At 40.5% G+C, this 17,724-nt stretch overlaps 1 protein-coding gene across 1 annotated transcript; it reads left to right on the top strand.

The window, feature by feature from the left end:
• Nucleotides 1-1,049: 1,049 nt before the first annotated feature.
• LOC147461260 (protein TIFY 10A-like) lies at nt 1,050-16,212 on the top strand. The gene is made up of 5 exons (XM_086500418.1): nt 1,050-1,278; nt 14,898-14,971; nt 15,470-15,602; nt 15,692-15,749; nt 15,893-16,212. Exons 1-5 carry the CDS (start codon nt 1,170-1,172, stop codon nt 15,996-15,998), a joined length of 480 nt encoding a protein of 159 aa, XP_086356544.1. The 5' UTR covers nt 1,050-1,169; the 3' UTR covers nt 15,999-16,212.
• Nucleotides 16,213-17,724: the final 1,512 nt, after the last annotated feature.

Below are 17,724 nucleotides of genomic sequence, written 5' to 3'. Positions count from 1 at the left end.
ATCTAAAACACTATGGATGAGTGCACCAATCCATTGTTGTTGGCCTGATTATGGCCAGGATGTGTTTCAAAGTTCATTATCTTGGATTAGTTTGGACGTGATGTGTTCACAATTCACGAATGGGGATTTTTGGATGTATTGTGTTCTACAGTTCAATTTTCTACAAGGCAATCAATTATGCTCAAGATGGTATTCTGCTAAGGTACAAAGTTGGAGGTAGCAAATCCAAGGTATATTCAGTGGAAAAAATCCTCTGCTGGAGTGTGCACGGTAGCTTCTTCATCGAAGCTACGTACTGGTCTTTTTTGCTTTGCAATGCGGACGTCAATAGGGGACGTGACGTTCGATTTCAGACTGCCAGTGAGCGGGGCTAGACCGACTCTCTCTCTCTCTCTCTCTCTCTCTCTCTGTCTCTCTCTTACGAACATAGGTGTCTCCATGCAGTTGAGCCGCTGCAGGTTCTCGAGCCTAAGCAAGCAAGATGTGCAACCACCTATTTTGTCTATTGAAACGCAGAGGAGGCCTACCGGGGGGGGAGGACACCAGTTTTTGCTTTACCAATATGCAGCGCTGCACAAAATCTTCAAAAGATTCGGGTTATAAACTTCGAGCCAATAGGCAGTACACATATTATTGCCATTTACACCAATTCACACATTAACTACTCTTCACAAGGCCAACCAATCAAAGCAATCAATACTAGTTGTGTTGTTGTCGGTAGTGTCAAGCAAGTATGGCCTGTTTGAGTCGTGCAAAATAGCCCTCTTCCATGGGAACGAGATAGACAAGACCACGTCCTATACTATTATATTACACTTGGGCTATTCGTGATAGAAGTTGTCATTCTCTTGTGTACAAGTTACCCGACCTTCTTTTTGACATAATTGTATACATCACTCTCATTAGGAGTAGGTCCATATTGAACATGTGTGTGAGGGTCCGGGGAGAAAAAAACAACGGCAACCGGCACTTTTAAGGAGTTACGGTTTGGTAAAAAGGGTGCCGTTGTAAACGTGCATTGCAAGCAGTCGTATATGAGGAGGGTTGGATTTGGAAAGCTTGTTTCTGTGAAGCACGCATTTATAAGCGGCGCCACTGGATCTCTCTCTCTCTCTCTCTCTCTCTCTCACACACACACACACACACGCGCGCGCGCACGCGGCGACAACATGGACGCAGCTGCAGCTTCAGCTACTCCCCTTGATTCCGTGCACTTGGCTCCTGCGAGAGCCGCTCACTTTTCGAGCTCTTTCTCAGATCCGACTGCATTCACCGCAGGTACCAATCCATTCCTGTTCTAAGAACGTGCTTTTGCAGCCTGTGTGTGTGTGTGTGTGTGTGTGTGTGTGTGTGTGAGAGAGAGAGAGAGAGAGAGAGAGCGAGAGAGAGCCAGCTTATACTAGAGAGCGCTTCAATATTGTCGCAGTTAATTAAGCTTAATTGAACGGTAAGTTCGACAGAGGGGGTATGTCATTAGCCAGAATCTTTTGCAGAGGCCCGGTAGAAGATCTCACGGGCAAGGTTTTGAACCCACGACCTCTTCTTTGTCACCCTGCTACATGCCACTTCGCATAGGGTAAAAGCCCCAAAACACGGACAGGCTCCAATGGAAGGACAAACTTTACGTACAAAAAACGAATGAGTGGTGGGACGGTTTACATGGCATGCCCAAATTTCATTGCGCTATCCTTTTTCCAACCGAGGGGTCTATCCAGCTTTGCGGACACATGTTTTTTGCACGTGAAGGTGAAAACCTGTGCCGTGCTAACTGTATGCATTGTCGGAAGAGTGACAAAGTCAATTGTTCTGATAGTAGGTGTTCTCAGTTACACATTGCACCCAAAATCAGCAAGATTGATGCAGTGTACACAATTCACGATCGGATCTTATTTGAGTGTCCTTAAAATGGCACTTTTACCCTACTTATTAAGCGAGTTGTCCAAGGCCCTATACTTTGATGCTATTCATGAGGTAATACGTTGACCCTTTTTTTCTTAGACTGTTATCCTTCTTGGCGGAGAGGCTCGTAGGAAGCGGATACCCTCATGTTACGTTGTGAACCGCACTCGAGCAATGGAACTGCCAAACACATCACTCTAGCAAAGTTCCTTGAGCTCCAATACTTGAGTGCTTTGCATAGGCAGATGGAGGGATAATACCCTCCTTGCTATGTTTAAACTTATACTCTATGTTATACTCTCAAAGCAACAACAGATGATGCCTAACCTACCATTCAAGTACCCTCCCCTCGTGGGGGGTCAGTGTCGCCAAAACGGGATTGGGAGGTGGAAAACGGATATGGCATTTCCTTTGGGAAAATCGTCATGTTTCAAGGCAGTTTAGCGTGGTGAGCAATAAGCTATTTTGTGGAGGAAAATCCAAAGAAAAGTCCAAAGCAAGTCTCGCAGTACCTAGGCCTTTGATCTGAGATACTTGGTTGCTATCACGCCCATAACTTTTAGTGACGTGGGTCTTCTATAGGAGAGTGATAAGCATGGCCTCTTGGGGAGATGAGTCCTGACGTAGTTTAGGCGAAACTAGCTAGTGACAAAAGCATCTGCCCAAGTATGGGTGCAATTGAAGTCTTTATTGTCTCTTTCTTTTTGTATTTAACTTGTATATATCTTTTTCCACTTTGTTTCGGGGAGACAAAAAAGGGTACCCATTCCCGACTACTAGAATAAAACAAAATAAAAAAACCTTTTTTTCTTAAGAAACTTACGGGATGTCCCAAAATGCCATGAAAAACCTTATTGTAAATATAAACCTATAATTTTTTAAGAATTTGGTTAGATAGAGTATGCCTTTTTGTTTTTGGCTTGCCCCATGAGGGTGAGGCCTTAGTGATGCCTTCCCTTTTCCCTAATGAAAAAGGGGAAGTTATTTTTTGAAAATGCACTGTTTTTAAATTGGTTGAAGCATATAGAGCAAAGACAAGATTGAATCATAAAAAGGTATGGTTATTATGTGACTTACTCATATTTCATGATGTGCATATCCTATATTACATGGACAATAGGATTTTTTTTGGGGGAAAAGTTACCAAAATACCACTCTAATTTATGGGAATTCCTAAAATACCCTCGATATTTTGTCATAATTTTCCAAAATATCCCTCTGCAAATTTTAAAAAATTCCCAAAATACCCCTGATTGTGAGATTAAATTTTTCCAAAGATTAAAAAATTTGTACCTTTCATAAGAAGACTGAATGTCTATCAATACAAGATAGTAAAACTAGAATTTGAGTAGGTTATGTAGGCTTTGGAGATGAATTGCTTCATTATTTGTAGATAAAAGCCCTTTTTGGCGAGGTAATTTGTGACAAATTACATGCTAAGCACTCAAAAACGGATCTTGATTGTTAGAAAAGAATAAAGGAATGATAAGCTTGAATAATCCAACCAAAATAGATACAATGGTATTTTGAAAATTTCCATAAATTAGAGGGGTTATTTTGGTAATTTTTCTTTTTTTTTAAAGAATACCACTTATGCGGCATTTTTTTTACCACGTTCGCCACCCTCGTAGAGAGAGAGAGAGGACCACACCCATGCTCCATCGCCATGCCACAGACCTGCACTCGAGCTCCGGCCTATGAGAGAGAGATAACTGTTTGAGCTGAATTTACGAAGTGGATGAGGATATTTTTTGGCAGTGAAGGACGTAGTCGTGCAATCTTGTAGATACAGTGGCAACCATGAGTTTTCGGGAAACGGAAGGCCCATTGCTTCATGGGAGGAAGCCGTCGTCCTACGAGCAAAGGAATTAGGGTAAGTTCTTCCCGATGATGATGACGAGGATGAGAAGGAGAAGTGGGATCATGGCCGATGAACAGAGGGAATACGAGCAAAGGGGCAATGGGGTACGTAGCACTTGCTGCATGCTAGCTAGCAGTAGACATGGCCGCAATTGGAGAGGACGATGGGCTGCGCTCGGCATTGCGCAGGAGAAGTTGGCCTTTTTGCAGCCTCCGCTAGCACCTTCGTCATCGCATACCAACCTTGGCTGAGAGAGAGAGAGAGAGAGAGAGAGAGAGAGAGAGACGCAACTTTCTTGTGCCTCCTCTTGCTTCATCATCGCCATCGCCACACTTGCTTCACATCAGCTCCTCTAGGAGAGCTGAGCTATGTCTTCTCCTCTTGCAAGCCCTCTCTCTGAAGCTCTCATAGAAGGGCTCATGGGTGAAGGATGCCAGAACTTTGCGATCACAACATAGCCACAAAAAAAGGGTTTTTGCCTCAGCATTGGAGAATCCTCCTCAAATTTGGGGTAGAGAGTTGAGAGAGCTAGAGCGGTCACCAGAAGCCACTTATCTCTCATCTAACAATAGGTCCGCAAACCCCCACCATGTAGACACAACTTCACATCAGCACAAGCCTGAATCTTGAAGCATTTCTTTCTTCCCCAATCATCAGCTTTTACACGGGACTCGTTCACAAGAAGTTTTGGACAAATTCTCACAATAATTCCCACGTTGTGGCTTACCTCAACATCATGAGCTTCTGTGAGGGAGGTACCACATACCTAGCTAGGTACGATTGGGGCCAGAAGCTTCTGTGAGGGAGGTACCACATACCTAGCTAGGTACGATTGGGGCCAAAAGCTCATGATGTTGAGGTAAGTCACAACGTGGGAATTATTGTGAGAATTTGTCCAAAACTTCTTGTGAACGAGTCCCGTGTAAAGTACCTAGCTAGGTATGCGGTGCCTCTCGAGTTGAAGCTCATGATGTTATTCACTGTATGAAAAACACTGGAAAAGACTCCGTCTTCCTACATGAGAAAATTTCTAAATCTTCTTGTGGTTGATATGTCATTTTCATCTTGCTACGCGCATGTAAGACATAGCCATGCAACTCACATTGCGCTTCTACTTCTCTACACTGCTCACATCTCCATCTTGCTACAAGCATGTACGGCGCAACCAGGCAAGCCATGCAATCTCATGTGCATGTACTCAAAGCTGCCTAGAAGGTGTCACTAAAGTACCAAAGCTTGCTTTCCTACATTCACCTTGAGGTTGTGTCAAAACCTTCAAAACATTAGGACTTGTTTGGGATCTCCGGCTTGAGCCCTTTAATTTGCCCCAAGGCTAATCACAAGGTTAAAGCCAAGATCTAGTGATGTGGCCCAAAATGTTGGGTTTGTCAGGCCTCTAATGAGATTCCTCAAGGATCTAGTGATGTGGCCCAAAATGTTGGGTTTGTCAGGCCTCTAATGAGATTCCTCAAGGATGCCTTTCTTTTAAAAAAGGCCACGAAATATTTTGGGTTGGACGGTGAAACCACTAGTTGGTTTGAGGTAGCATTAAAGTCTGAAGAGGGACGAGTTGAAATTTTGATGGAAAAATGGGTTGAGATTTTATTTCAAATCTTGCATTGAAGAGAGACTTGTTGGAATTTGAATGAAAAGGTAGGCCACTATTTGAATTCAAATTTGACCATTTAATGCTATTCAAATCAAAGGTCAACAATGGAATCCAAAGTGAGTAGGCCATGTGGGCCATTGGATGGGACCTCAATCCAAGTATGAGGAGAGGAGGGCTGAGGGCCCTCAAAGTTGCCCCTCTTTTCATTCTGAGAAATAGTTTCATGACAAACATCCCAAGATTCTTGCTAGGCCCACTCCACTTTCCCTCTTTTCAAGAGAGAAAACAATGAATACCCATCATTAATGTCCCACTCCACCCTTTCCTTTTTCAACAAGTGAAAGGGTCACTACAGCTTTCAAAAACAATAAGAAAGTGATAAAATTGTTAGGTTGAATTAAACTGGTATCAATGTTTGAGAAAGGATTGCTTCAGCGTAATCTTAAGCCGATTGAAAATCGAGACTAGCTAGCTGTAAACCATGGTAAACAAAAGAAAACCGATGAAATATGTGAGAAAGTCGTTCAAAAATTTTGCAAATCTCAAAAAATTTGCTAGTATTTTTAATTTTCTTCTTTGTGAGGAGGAAACTCGACTAGCAGCCGCATAAATAAAAGAGACTTTCTCAAACGTTAACACTGACTGGAATCAAGTTGTAGAATGCCAGAAATGTAAAGCCATGTGAAGTTTTGAAATGAAAGGTGAAATAAAAATAACTAATTAATATATGTGTATGTGTATATAGAATTTATTAGAATTATGCAAGGTAAAGCTTCACTTTAGCATTCTAAAACAATAGAATGCAAAAAAAACATGTGTGTGTGTGTAAAATGTACTAAAATTATGCAAGGTGAAGCTTCACTTTAGCATTCTAAAATAATATAATGCAAAAAAAGTAAAGACATGTCACACTGTGAAATGAAAGGTAGGTCTCCATCATGGCGCTGAAAACAATAAAAGTCTCCCTAACCCAACTCAACAATAAGGTTTCTTTTAGAAAGCCAAAAAGGTAATCAGAGATGTCTCTTCTCTTTCTCTTCATCCAAGCTCTCGAGAATCCATAAATTCCTTCTCTACTTCTTTTCCCATAAAAGGAGAGAGGAGGTTTGTATTAGAAAAGAAACAACATTACATATATTTGGCAAGATGCGGATAGGCTAAAATTGGTTTTCATGGGAGATTACAAAGGCCTTTAGATACAAAAAAATTTACAGCAGTCCTTAACCCTTTACAATCATACCCGGCTAGCTACTTCCCGACACAGAATTCAGGACATCCTGGAGATGCGCAATTAGTTGAAGGCCATTGAAGTGCTGCCTTTTGAGTTTTTCCTCTTCAGCCCTGCAATCGTCCATCATACGATGGAGGTGAGTGTACAAACCATCCAATAGAACTTCTTGTTGTTTGTGATGGTTGTGTTGTTATAGAAACCCATGCAGTCGGTGAGGACCTTTTGGTTAGCCTCGTAGATCCTGCACTATTCAAACTTGAGTTGGTTCACCTACAAGGAAAATTGGAAAAATAAAATTCCTTCTATACTTTAAAACACAAACCACCTATTCCAAGTATTTAAAGATTTTGGAAGCTCACCTTTTGGGTCAAAACCAAGATTGACTCAAACAAAACCACTACAGTTAACAATTTATATTTCTTTCTTCTATTTTCTTTTTGGTATACTTTCAATGTTTTCAGTGATGATTAAAACTTACTTTAAATGTTATTTCAATTTTAAAATATTAATGGATCTTTTTATTTCACCTTTCATTTCATATCCTGATAAAACCAAGATTGACAAAAACAAAACATTAGAGTTAACAATTTTCATTTCTTTCTTCTATTTTCTTTTTGACATACTTTTAATGTTTTCATTGATGATTAAAACTTATTTTAATTGTAATTCCAATTTTAAAATATTAATGGATTTTTTTGTATTTCACCTTTCATTTCACATCCTTGACATGACTTGACTTTTCTTACATTCTATTGTTTTAGAATGTTAAATTGAAGCTTCACCTTGCATATTTTCATTAAATTCTATACACACATATTGACATATACATACATATATATATATATATATATATATATATACATATATACATATATATATATACATACATATATATATATATATATATATATATATATATATATATATATACATATATATTAATGAGTTCTTTTTATTTCACCTTTCATTTCACAGCCTCACATGGCTTGCCTTTTCTTGCATTATATAGATTAATTATAATCGATGTTCGAGAAAGTCTCTTTTAGTAAGCAGTCGTTAGTCGAGTTTCCTCATTGAAAAGAAACAAGCCAAAAATACTAGCAATAATGTTGAAATTTGTAACATTTTTCAACTATTTTCTCACATATTTCATCAATTTTTTTTCCTTTACCGTGGTTTACAACCGGTTAGTCTCGATTTTCAACCGTCTCAAGGCTAAGCTAAGGCAATCCTTTCCTAAACACTTATTCCAGTTAAACTCAACCTAATTATTTTATCACTTTCTTATTGTTTTAGAAAGCCACCGTGACCCTTTCATTTGTTTGAAAAAATTTCACTTGTTTGAAAAAGAATCTTGGATTACTCTTAAGCAAAACTTAATGATTTTACTAAACTGCCAAATAAAAGAGCCCAAGAAGACCCCAAAGGGTTTTAATGGCATCAACTAATCAGCTAATCGCTACTACTGAAATCACAAATTGATGATATTGCAGCGGGGCACAAGGGACCTAACCTACGAGCAAAGGCTTGGCTTCAATGATTGCATTGCCATTAAGCCGATCCTTGATCTGTTCAATTACTAGCATCATTGACGTTATGTCTAGTCCTCGTGGCGACCCTCTCATTCAGAACCAAAGTTGTGGCTGCAACTCTGTTACAATGGTGGTCTAAAGTCTCAAATATCAATAAGGTATATATTTGATGAGACTTGCTAAATAGTTGATTATTACCTTCATAGATGCATAGGACAATGGCCAAAATAGGGAAAGCAACTTTGATGAAAGTGGGCACGAAGGCATTGTTTGCTAAGGAACCCTGTACATCGACTTTGATGATCTCTGACAATCAGTGGAGTAAGGGCTAAAGTTATTGTCCACCCTAAGACAAGTAAGGTGGTCCATAGAGCATACTCAGGCTTGGTAGAATGTTGATTTTGAGGGAGGGTGCTAAAGATTCAAACTCAATATAGAGTCTATTTTCCCAAGGACAATGGGAAACTCCCCTAAGCATGCATTTGACCTCCTTTTACTATAGCACTACTTAGGCCGTCCCCGTGTGCTTGTATATAGACTCCCACTCTCATGATTTCATTCTGTTCTTTGCTCATTGAGTCTACTCTCTAGCCGATTCTTAGGTTCAACATTTCTTGGATTACCCTACCATTATATTACTGGGCATCATGGGCTTCCGAGGGAAAAGGAGAAGTTTATTTCTACTCATCTTTCGTTTTAAAGGTATGAAAATGGGCATAAAACATGTTAATTGTCAATTTCATATCATAAAAACCTATATAATTATTACCAACTTAAATTTACAAACGGGGTATGTAAAATGGTACAAACTTCTTCATTAGAAGGTTTTCAAAAGCAATTTGAGTCATAGTAACAGGGAATGGCCATTTTCAGGTCCCCGTTCCCTGTTCCCATCCCAATTTCCCGTTCCAGATCCTCATTCCGTGTCTCAAACGTGAGTATCCGAAATAGGGAATGTCATTTTATGCATGTTGCCGTTCCTCGTTCCCCGTTCCCCGTTTTGGGTAACTATGATTTGAGTATGTGTGTGTGTGTGTGTGTGTGTGTGTGTGTGTGTGTTTGAGAGAGAGAGAGAGAGAGAGAGAGAGAGAGAGAGAGAGAGAGAGAGAGAGAGAGAGAGAGAGAACGCAATCACATAGGAGTAATTGTCATTGATCTCCTTTATTATGCCTCTTTTGTATAGTCGTATAAAAGAAATAACCTTTTTTTTTCCAGACTCACATAGAGTGAGTAGATTGATATGAAACATAACCAAAAACTTACAAACCCAGCTCAGCCACAGACTATGCCCTGAGCTCACCTACTCCAAACTATTCATGGGGCTTTTACAGGGAGCCCAAACCCAACAATTAAGAGAAAAATATTTACACCCAATAATTACCGGAAAAAACCTAGTAGATGAAGCAAGAGATAGGGCGGAAGAGGCCACCTTCACAAGAAGATTTAGAAATTTTATCATACAGTGTTTTTCTAAATTTTAGAAGTTTTTCTCAGTGTTTTTCATACAGTGGATAACATCATGAGCTTTGCAAGGTTGGAAAGCTTCAAGCTTCTCACAAGACAATGCCTTTGTGAAAAGATCTGCAAGGTTGTCCTGTGTTGGCACATAAGCCAAGCTGATCTCTTCTGCTGAGAGCCTCTCCCTGACATAGTGGTAATGCACCTCAATGTGCTTTGTGCGAGCATGAAAAACTGGGTTCCTCGCAACTGCCAATGCTCTCTGACCGTCAGTGTAGATAGTGTTGGTAGTGTCCTGTCCAACACCCAAATCAGCCATAAGGCGTCTGAGCCATACACACTCAACCGTAGCTGTGAAGACTACCCTGTACTCAGCCTCACAACTCGAAGTGGCCACAGTAGGTTGCTTCTTGCTCAACCATGATATACATGAACTACCAAGCATGAAAAAAAAACCACTTGTGGACACTCGCGTGTCAAAACAACCAATCCAATGTGAGTCCCAAAAAGCATGTAAGTCTAGCGGCAATGATCCCCCCTTGGGATAAAACAAGCCAAGGTGTAAAGTGCCACTAAGGTAGAAAAAAATCCTCTTGACAGCCTGCCAATGCTTAGACCCTGGGCTATGCATAAATCTGCTGACTTGTGAGACTACAAAATGAATATCCAGCCTCGTGTTGCATACATAAATGAGGCAACTAGCAGCAGTTTAGTAAAGAGTGACATCAGCAGGATCGCTAGCATCATGTAGACTCAACTTCAAACCTATTTCCATGGGAGTGGCAATAGGTTTGCAATCCTCAAGTCCAAACTTACATCGCAATGTATCTATGTAACTTTTCTAACACAAGGCAATACCACCATCACACTGCTTAAACAGTCTACCAAGTAATGATGCAACAGCCCCAAATCTTTCATCTTGAAAGTAGCATTCAAATCAGCCTTAAATTCAGCAATATGTCTCTCATTTGGTCCAGTGATCAACAAATCATCGACATAAAGAACGACAATGAGAAGTACATCACCCTCACGCTTTACATACAATGTGCTTTCTATTGGACTATTATGAAAGCCTTGTTTGACCAAATGAGTGTCAGCTTTCTCATACCAAGCACGAGGAGATTGCTTCAACCCATACAAAGACTTCTTACATCTGCACACTTTGTCTTATTGTCCTTTTATGACAAAACTGCAAGGCTCTGCTCGAGAGGCATCACATACCTAGCTAGGTACGATTGGGGGCAAGGGACTGCCGGCCCGGTCCCAATCGTACCTAGCTAGGTATGTGGCACCTCCTTCACAGAAGCTCATGATGTTGAGATAAGTCACAATGTCGGAAATATTTTGAGAATTTGTCCAAAAATTCCTGTGCTTGTAGAGGATGACTGTCACCCATCCACGGCCACAACTCGGGTTATTAGGGTGAGCCTAGCACCCCCAAACCTCCACAACTTGTCCATAGAAGCCACCATGAGTGAAGATGTTTCCACCACCTTACTCCCTTCTACAGAGAGAACTCCTCCAACACCTTCAAAACCGACCAGAACACGATTGTCGTTGCAACCCAGAACGGGCTAGGAGGGGCGGCCTCCCCCAAGGCCAAAAATTGAGGGAGATGGCACGAGTGAGAGGGGGGAGCATTGGACGGGGTTGCCGGGATCTTCCACCCAAGAGACACCCAATCCCACAACTAAAAACCACCAGAGACTACCAAGGACCAACTACCCACATCACCCTCCCGCCATGTCGCAAGCCTTCCGAAGCCTCCCCGCCCATAAGAGCCTCGCAGGCTGCAAGGGAGCTCCCTAAAGCCCTAAAATCATCTTTAGAAAAAAAAACCCTTTTTTTCTCAATCTCACATTATGTGAGAGGTTATATTATATTATAGAAAAATTACTATAACAGTGCTCTGCTCAACTCGAGCAAGGGCCACACAAGCACATAACATCATTGCCTTTTATGTGGGCATAACCAAGTACATTACCATAGATAGACTTACTACCATAGATACACATAGTGAGCCATAGCTGGAGGATACTGGCCACGGAAGCAGTGTTGGGCAAAAATTATTTTCACAAACATTCAAAATCCTTCCAAGACAAATCTGAACCAATATTCCAAAATCCTTCCAAGAGAATACTAGCCAGTTTACAATACTAGCCAGTTTTTTTGCAAAAAATTGAACTATTTTCCATGTATTTTAAGTGGAATTTTCTCCTTCTTGCCCACCCCTCAACCGGCTACTTTGATTTTGCAACCGGCTCAAGGCTACACTGAGGCACACTTTTCCTGAACACTGTCCGGAAGTGCCACCATGTAGGGTGGTCTTCTACCCTAACCCCACATGCCCCTGAGCATGCATCCCTTCCAATGACATAATTAGAATGAGTAGTCACTTCCAATTCTTCTTGATGAGCGAAACATTTTGGGTCGTCGTACCAACGACCCCCACCAAATGGAAGGAGTTGGAGCTTTAGCACTTGATAGTCTATACCGTGGCTACCCTCGCCCGTAGTGACTTCCCCCAAGACTTCTTGCATCCGAGCTTCATTGCTTGTCCCCTCCTCCACACACAAGCACTCTGCGAGTAGGCATTGATCTTCTGACTTCTCTTGAAATTGAAGGGCATCGATCTCAATTGTTTCATTCACGGCTTCACCTCGTACATCCTCTTTAACAAAGCAATGAGCTGAAGGCCCAAAGGATTCACTGGTACACAAGGCCACCCTTGAGCACCCATTATCAGATCTTTTTCCCCCCTACTCATGCCTAGGTGCAAGATGATTACAACCTTCATTGACCATAGTCTCCATTGTCCTAACTGCCTGTTTTGTGGTAGGGAAAGAATCCTCGACTAGTGGCTTCTCGGGATCACGATCAAGGTGCTTCCATGTGGTTTGAGCACAGGATTGGAGGTAATAATAGCCAAAGGGAAATTTTGAGCAAAGTGACCAATTGTGCAACACTTCTAGCATGCATGGGGAAATGATGCAAATGACAGTTCTTGTCAAAAAGCTCCAAAATCGCCCATAAGAGATCCTAGTACTTGGGGGATGGGCCTGTCCATATTCCACAAAATGCAGACTTTGACATCAAGTCCAACCAGCTCTCATCCATTTCCTTTTTGGAAGGAAGAGCACATGCCCTAACTTCAAAGCGATGGATTGAATATGCTCATTGAGGCACAACCGTAGGCTCTTGAAGGCCCAGGGCGGTCACTTTTTAGAATGTGTATTCTATCATGTGAGTTGATCGGAGAGGATTATTAAAAGATCAAAATCTATCAAAATGTATACATACAGAGGGGGGTGGGAGTTTTTTAAATAGGCAGGTAGTGTAAATATAGTATGTATATTGAGGTATTATTAATAACCTCTTGAACGCACGTGATATAGGAAGCTTTTGATAAGTGACCGCCTCGGGCTTGAAGGTCACCCACACTGGGCAAAACGCATAATCTCATCTTCAAGGCAAGATTGCAGGGTCCAAGGCATAGCATATGCAAGGATGAAGCCTCCAAAATCCCACCATGTAACAATAGATCGTGCATAGCCTTATTAGAAGCACATGATGCTACCACAAGAAGTTTTGCACAAATTCTCTCCCACATTGTGACTTATCTCAACATCATGAGCTTCTGTGAGGGAGGCTCCACATACCTAGCTAGGTACGATTGGGGGGAGGGGACCGCCGGCCCAGTGGGGGGGGCCACCGGGCCGGCGGTCCCCTGTCCCTAATCGTACCTAGCTAGGTATGTGGTGCCTCTCGAGCAGAAGCTCATGATGTTATATGAAAACACTTAGAAAAACTCCGTTTCCCTACATGAGAAAATTTCTAAGTCTTCTTGTATATATACTTAGAAGCCATTACCAGCTGCAGTAAGTAAAGTGTTGAACTTTAGATCTATCCTCGATCCAATCCCATAGGCCTTGCGACGTCATCCGTCTGCCCATGAAGTATAGCAAAAAAAAATTGGCACAAGATTCTACCAAACTCATCAGAGTCGGGCTTGGACAGAAGTCAACTTGCACCACGAAGCCGTCTTCGCCCTTACCAAGGCTAATCATGGTGACACTGTGAAGCATTTCCTCTGTCATCGAGTGTTTGCTAATCCACACTTCTTCCCCTTCGTCGCAAAAGCGAACGTTGCCTCCGTAGGTCGGGACTCCTTGTGGCAATCACGTCCACTTGGAACACATTCGGGCCCGAACACCCATCTATCAAGGCCTCCATGGCATAGGAATCATCCAACTCACCGCTCACCCAACCACAAAGAGAACGTCCCTAAGAACCTCAAAAATACGCTATCCCCTACGAACCCTAAACCTCTTTTATTTTTCTTGGGCTCTTCTCCACCCTAATTCAATTTTATTTATTTTTTTGCGAAACTCACAATTGTGAGTGACTATATAAGAATGCCACCAAGAAATATATAAATCAGTCTCAAGCTCATGTCGGGCCTTGATGGACCATCAAATCCTAATTAGAAGTACCTAGTATTACCAAAATCCCAATCCTTTGCACAGCAAGGCTCAACCGGATGGCGAGGGTCGCACTAAGCCAATCATCCAAGTTTTGCCTTACCTGTCACATACATTATCTCCTTACTTTCTTGTGCAAACTCTGAGAAGCTAGCCAGAAAGAGGTTGCCATCAAATAATTACATCATAGCCTAATGTAGCAACCCTACTAAACATCACCCCAACATCACAAGATAACCATGAAAATCATATCACCACAAAAAGAAACCAGTCAAAACACGGGAGGCTTAAGCTATTCCATCAAGCCTACAATTAGATAAATCAACCAGAGACATACCAAACATAACGTCAACACAAGGGCGGGGCTCATAGTCCCCTTCACCAAAGAGTTCTCTTGGGCTACCCCCATGGAGACACTGCTACCATCGGCACACACCATGCCCCAAAAGACACTCCTAATACTGTTGATTTGGGATCAACCACCTTGGAATTTCCACCAAAAGCTATACCGGAGTCAGTGGCCAATAAAGCCAGCATCTAAACCAAGAGGATGCCACCATAAAACCTCCTTGCCACCTCCTTGCCACTAAGAGGCCTATGCCCCAATCATAAACAAGCCAAGCCTTGATTGGTCTAATTATCAAGGTTGAGTATCTATGATTGCAAACGTGAACAAATTTTCTATGAAGGAAACACTCAAGAAAAAATTGGTCTTTAATTTTGAATATTTTTTCCATTCTATTTATTTTAGTTAAATGTTGTTTGTAAGATTAGAGATGCAGAGTATTTTGGGATCCTACTTCCAACTTCATGCTTTTTATGACAGAATGTAGAACTCAGCAGCTCACAATTTTCTATGATGGAATGGTTTACCTGTATAACAACATATCTCTAGAAAAGGTAACAAAGTGTCAATTATGTTTATTATCTCACATGTTTGTTTTATAATGTGTCCTAGATAATTTATGTACATGTGCATTCAAACTACCAAAGTGGAGGTTGCAGGTATGCCATTTAAAAATATTAATCTAACTAGGCTGGCTCTGATGTAATTATCTGCCCCTCAAGGCTCGGCATGAGCTTGGTGGCATTCTAATACAATCACTCACAATTGTGAGTTTTGCTATATTTATATATCTATCCTTGACTATAGGCTCATTGCTTCTCACAAGTTGGTACAATGCAAGAAGGCAACATAAGAATCTAAACATGATATAGATTCTACATAATGATTCTAATATCCATATCTATACATTACTAATTGTCACTAAAATATAGGTAAAGTGTATATAATATATTTATTTATTTATATGTATATCTCACAAAAAATATTTCTATGAAAAGATGGTGGTTTTGAGATTTTCTTTTTGCCTTGTTTTTCCAAAAAAATTATTGCAGGCCCAAGCTTTTATGTCATTAATGGGGAGCCAAGGCATGCAAAATTGGAGCTCTTCGACGAATAATAATGAACTTCTTAGTTCAGTATCGAACACTCCTAGTGAACACATATCGAAGCGACGATCCCAAAGAGGCATGAGATCAATGCTTATACTAATTACGTTTTAGATATTTTGCATGTCTAAAATGTTCCTTACACTTTTTATTTCTTTTTTTTTTAAGAGCTTCCTTTTGCAAGAAAGGCGTCCCTTGCAAGATTTTTGAAAAGTCGAAAGGCTAGGTGATTGGAACTTTACTGCTTTTATAAACATAATATTATCTTCCACGGTCGTACATTTACAAATGTTTGAGGTTAATTAATAATATACTTAATTATAAGATCTTTTAAAAGTCTAACTCAAATATAGTTAATTGGTGTTGTAGGGTGGAGGAATCAAAGATGTCAAAGGGAAATACCAAATGTACATTTCAGAAGGCCAAAAGTCAGGAACAACCTTGTTTGCTTGGAAACAGAATTAATAGTATATAGCTTTAGCTACCCACGTCCCCTCGCTCCCTTTTCCTTCTATTGATCCAAACTTTTTCGCTTTTCCAAGCGAGGTATCTTGGTTGATTCCCCCTAATCAGACATGCCTGCCAACCTATTTTTAGTAGAATATTGGTTTTCCTAAAAGTAGGAATAGCTTCCAAAGCATGTTCTCCCTCCTCACTAAAATTTAAAGTACTAGACCCTTTTTTTACAATCGTACTCATTTGAAAGTTGCTTCTAAATGACTTTGTATATTTGCATGTCATCATGCACCCCCTCATCTTTATACTCACGTGTATGTAAAGTAGTTTGAAGAAAGATCATGATGTTATATGTATTTTGGACACCCTCTTTTTTATGAAAATATGTACATATGCCGATGTCAAAAGGGTGTGTGGGCTTTCTCGTTGTGTAGCTTGTTCCAAGAAGCACATGCACATGAAAAGTAAGTTGTTGGTTGGTTGGCTGGCTAGTGAGGGGTTACATTAAGATCCATTGGTGTGTCTTTTGAAGGTGATAATAAATATGCAAGCTTTTTTTACAAATGTTAGATTTATTCTTGTTGGACCACGTAAGGAGTCCTTAGTGAAGAGTTGATTTTTTGGTGCAGCTGTGGAACATTGGATAAAATTTGTCACTTAGTGTCATATGGCAAAAAAAATTACTTTTTTTATATTTTTTAAGGTCTTTGTGAGAGAGGTTGATATTTCTCTTTAAACAGAGCCATTGAATATTGGGTCACACACAATCTTTTTTGTCTTCTTTCACCTTTTTTTTTTCAATTTGTTACAATGCTTCCAAATGGTTTTCCAAATATTTTTTATTTTTGAAGTATATAATAATCTAAATAGTTTATTGGTACATTTTTTCAAAAAACATAATATTTAATTGTGATAACAAATGTTCTTAAAAGGTAGCGTCTCTTTCTTGTTTCCTCTCATAAAGGTTTTATTATTAAATTCTTCTCACGGTCTTAACCTTATGAAATTTCTCACGGGTCAGGGGGTTAAAGGTGGCCAAGCGACATTGTATATACGCTCATAAGGACGTTCGTATTGATTCGCACGGGATGTTACGATTTGGTACAAAAAAGAAAAGGAACCTTTTAGTATTGTTTGACTCCTTGAGGAATAGACAGTGCCTGAGGTTTATTGTAGATTTATTCCTAAGAAAATAGAAGTATACCACTGATTGTAATGGAGAAGATTGGGTAGAACACCTCAACAAAATCTCGGTCAGAAAGTGGACTTCACATAAATGGAGCAAAGTAGTAGGAAGCATTTGGAAGGCCTAATGCGATGAGCAGGACAAAGTTTTCCTCTGGATTAAGGTGTCTTTTGGAGTCATGCCTACTGGGGAAAAAGCCAAAGAGAGAGGTTTAGACGAAGACCCTGCATGAGATGTAAACACCCAAATGAGACCCTTTGCCACCTATTCTGGGAATGTCCGACAATCAGAGGCTTTAGAGGCTTTGTCTATAGATGGGTGTACTCCCATTTGGACACTCCCTTCTTTAGACACGATCAGGCTATGGGCTCTAGACGCATTGTTAATGAGGATTTCTTGACTAAAATTTGTATAGTAAGAGTGAAGGCTTTAAGAGCAATTTGGAAGTTTAGAAATACTCTACTCTTCAAAAGAAGTGTGGTCCTTTGGACAAAAAATAGGTCCTTAACAAAAAAGGAGCAATGCAAGCTTCACTAGGGAAGATTAGGAGGAATCCATA

Source organism: Adiantum capillus-veneris, chromosome 3, assembly GCF_014529385.1.
Source record: "Adiantum capillus-veneris isolate H3 chromosome 3, ASM1452938v2, whole genome shotgun sequence".
Lineage (NCBI taxonomy): Eukaryota > Viridiplantae > Streptophyta > Polypodiopsida > Polypodiales > Pteridaceae > Adiantum > Adiantum capillus-veneris.
Note: the sequence above shows the minus strand (reverse complement) of the source record. Positions and strands in the feature narration are given on the sequence as shown.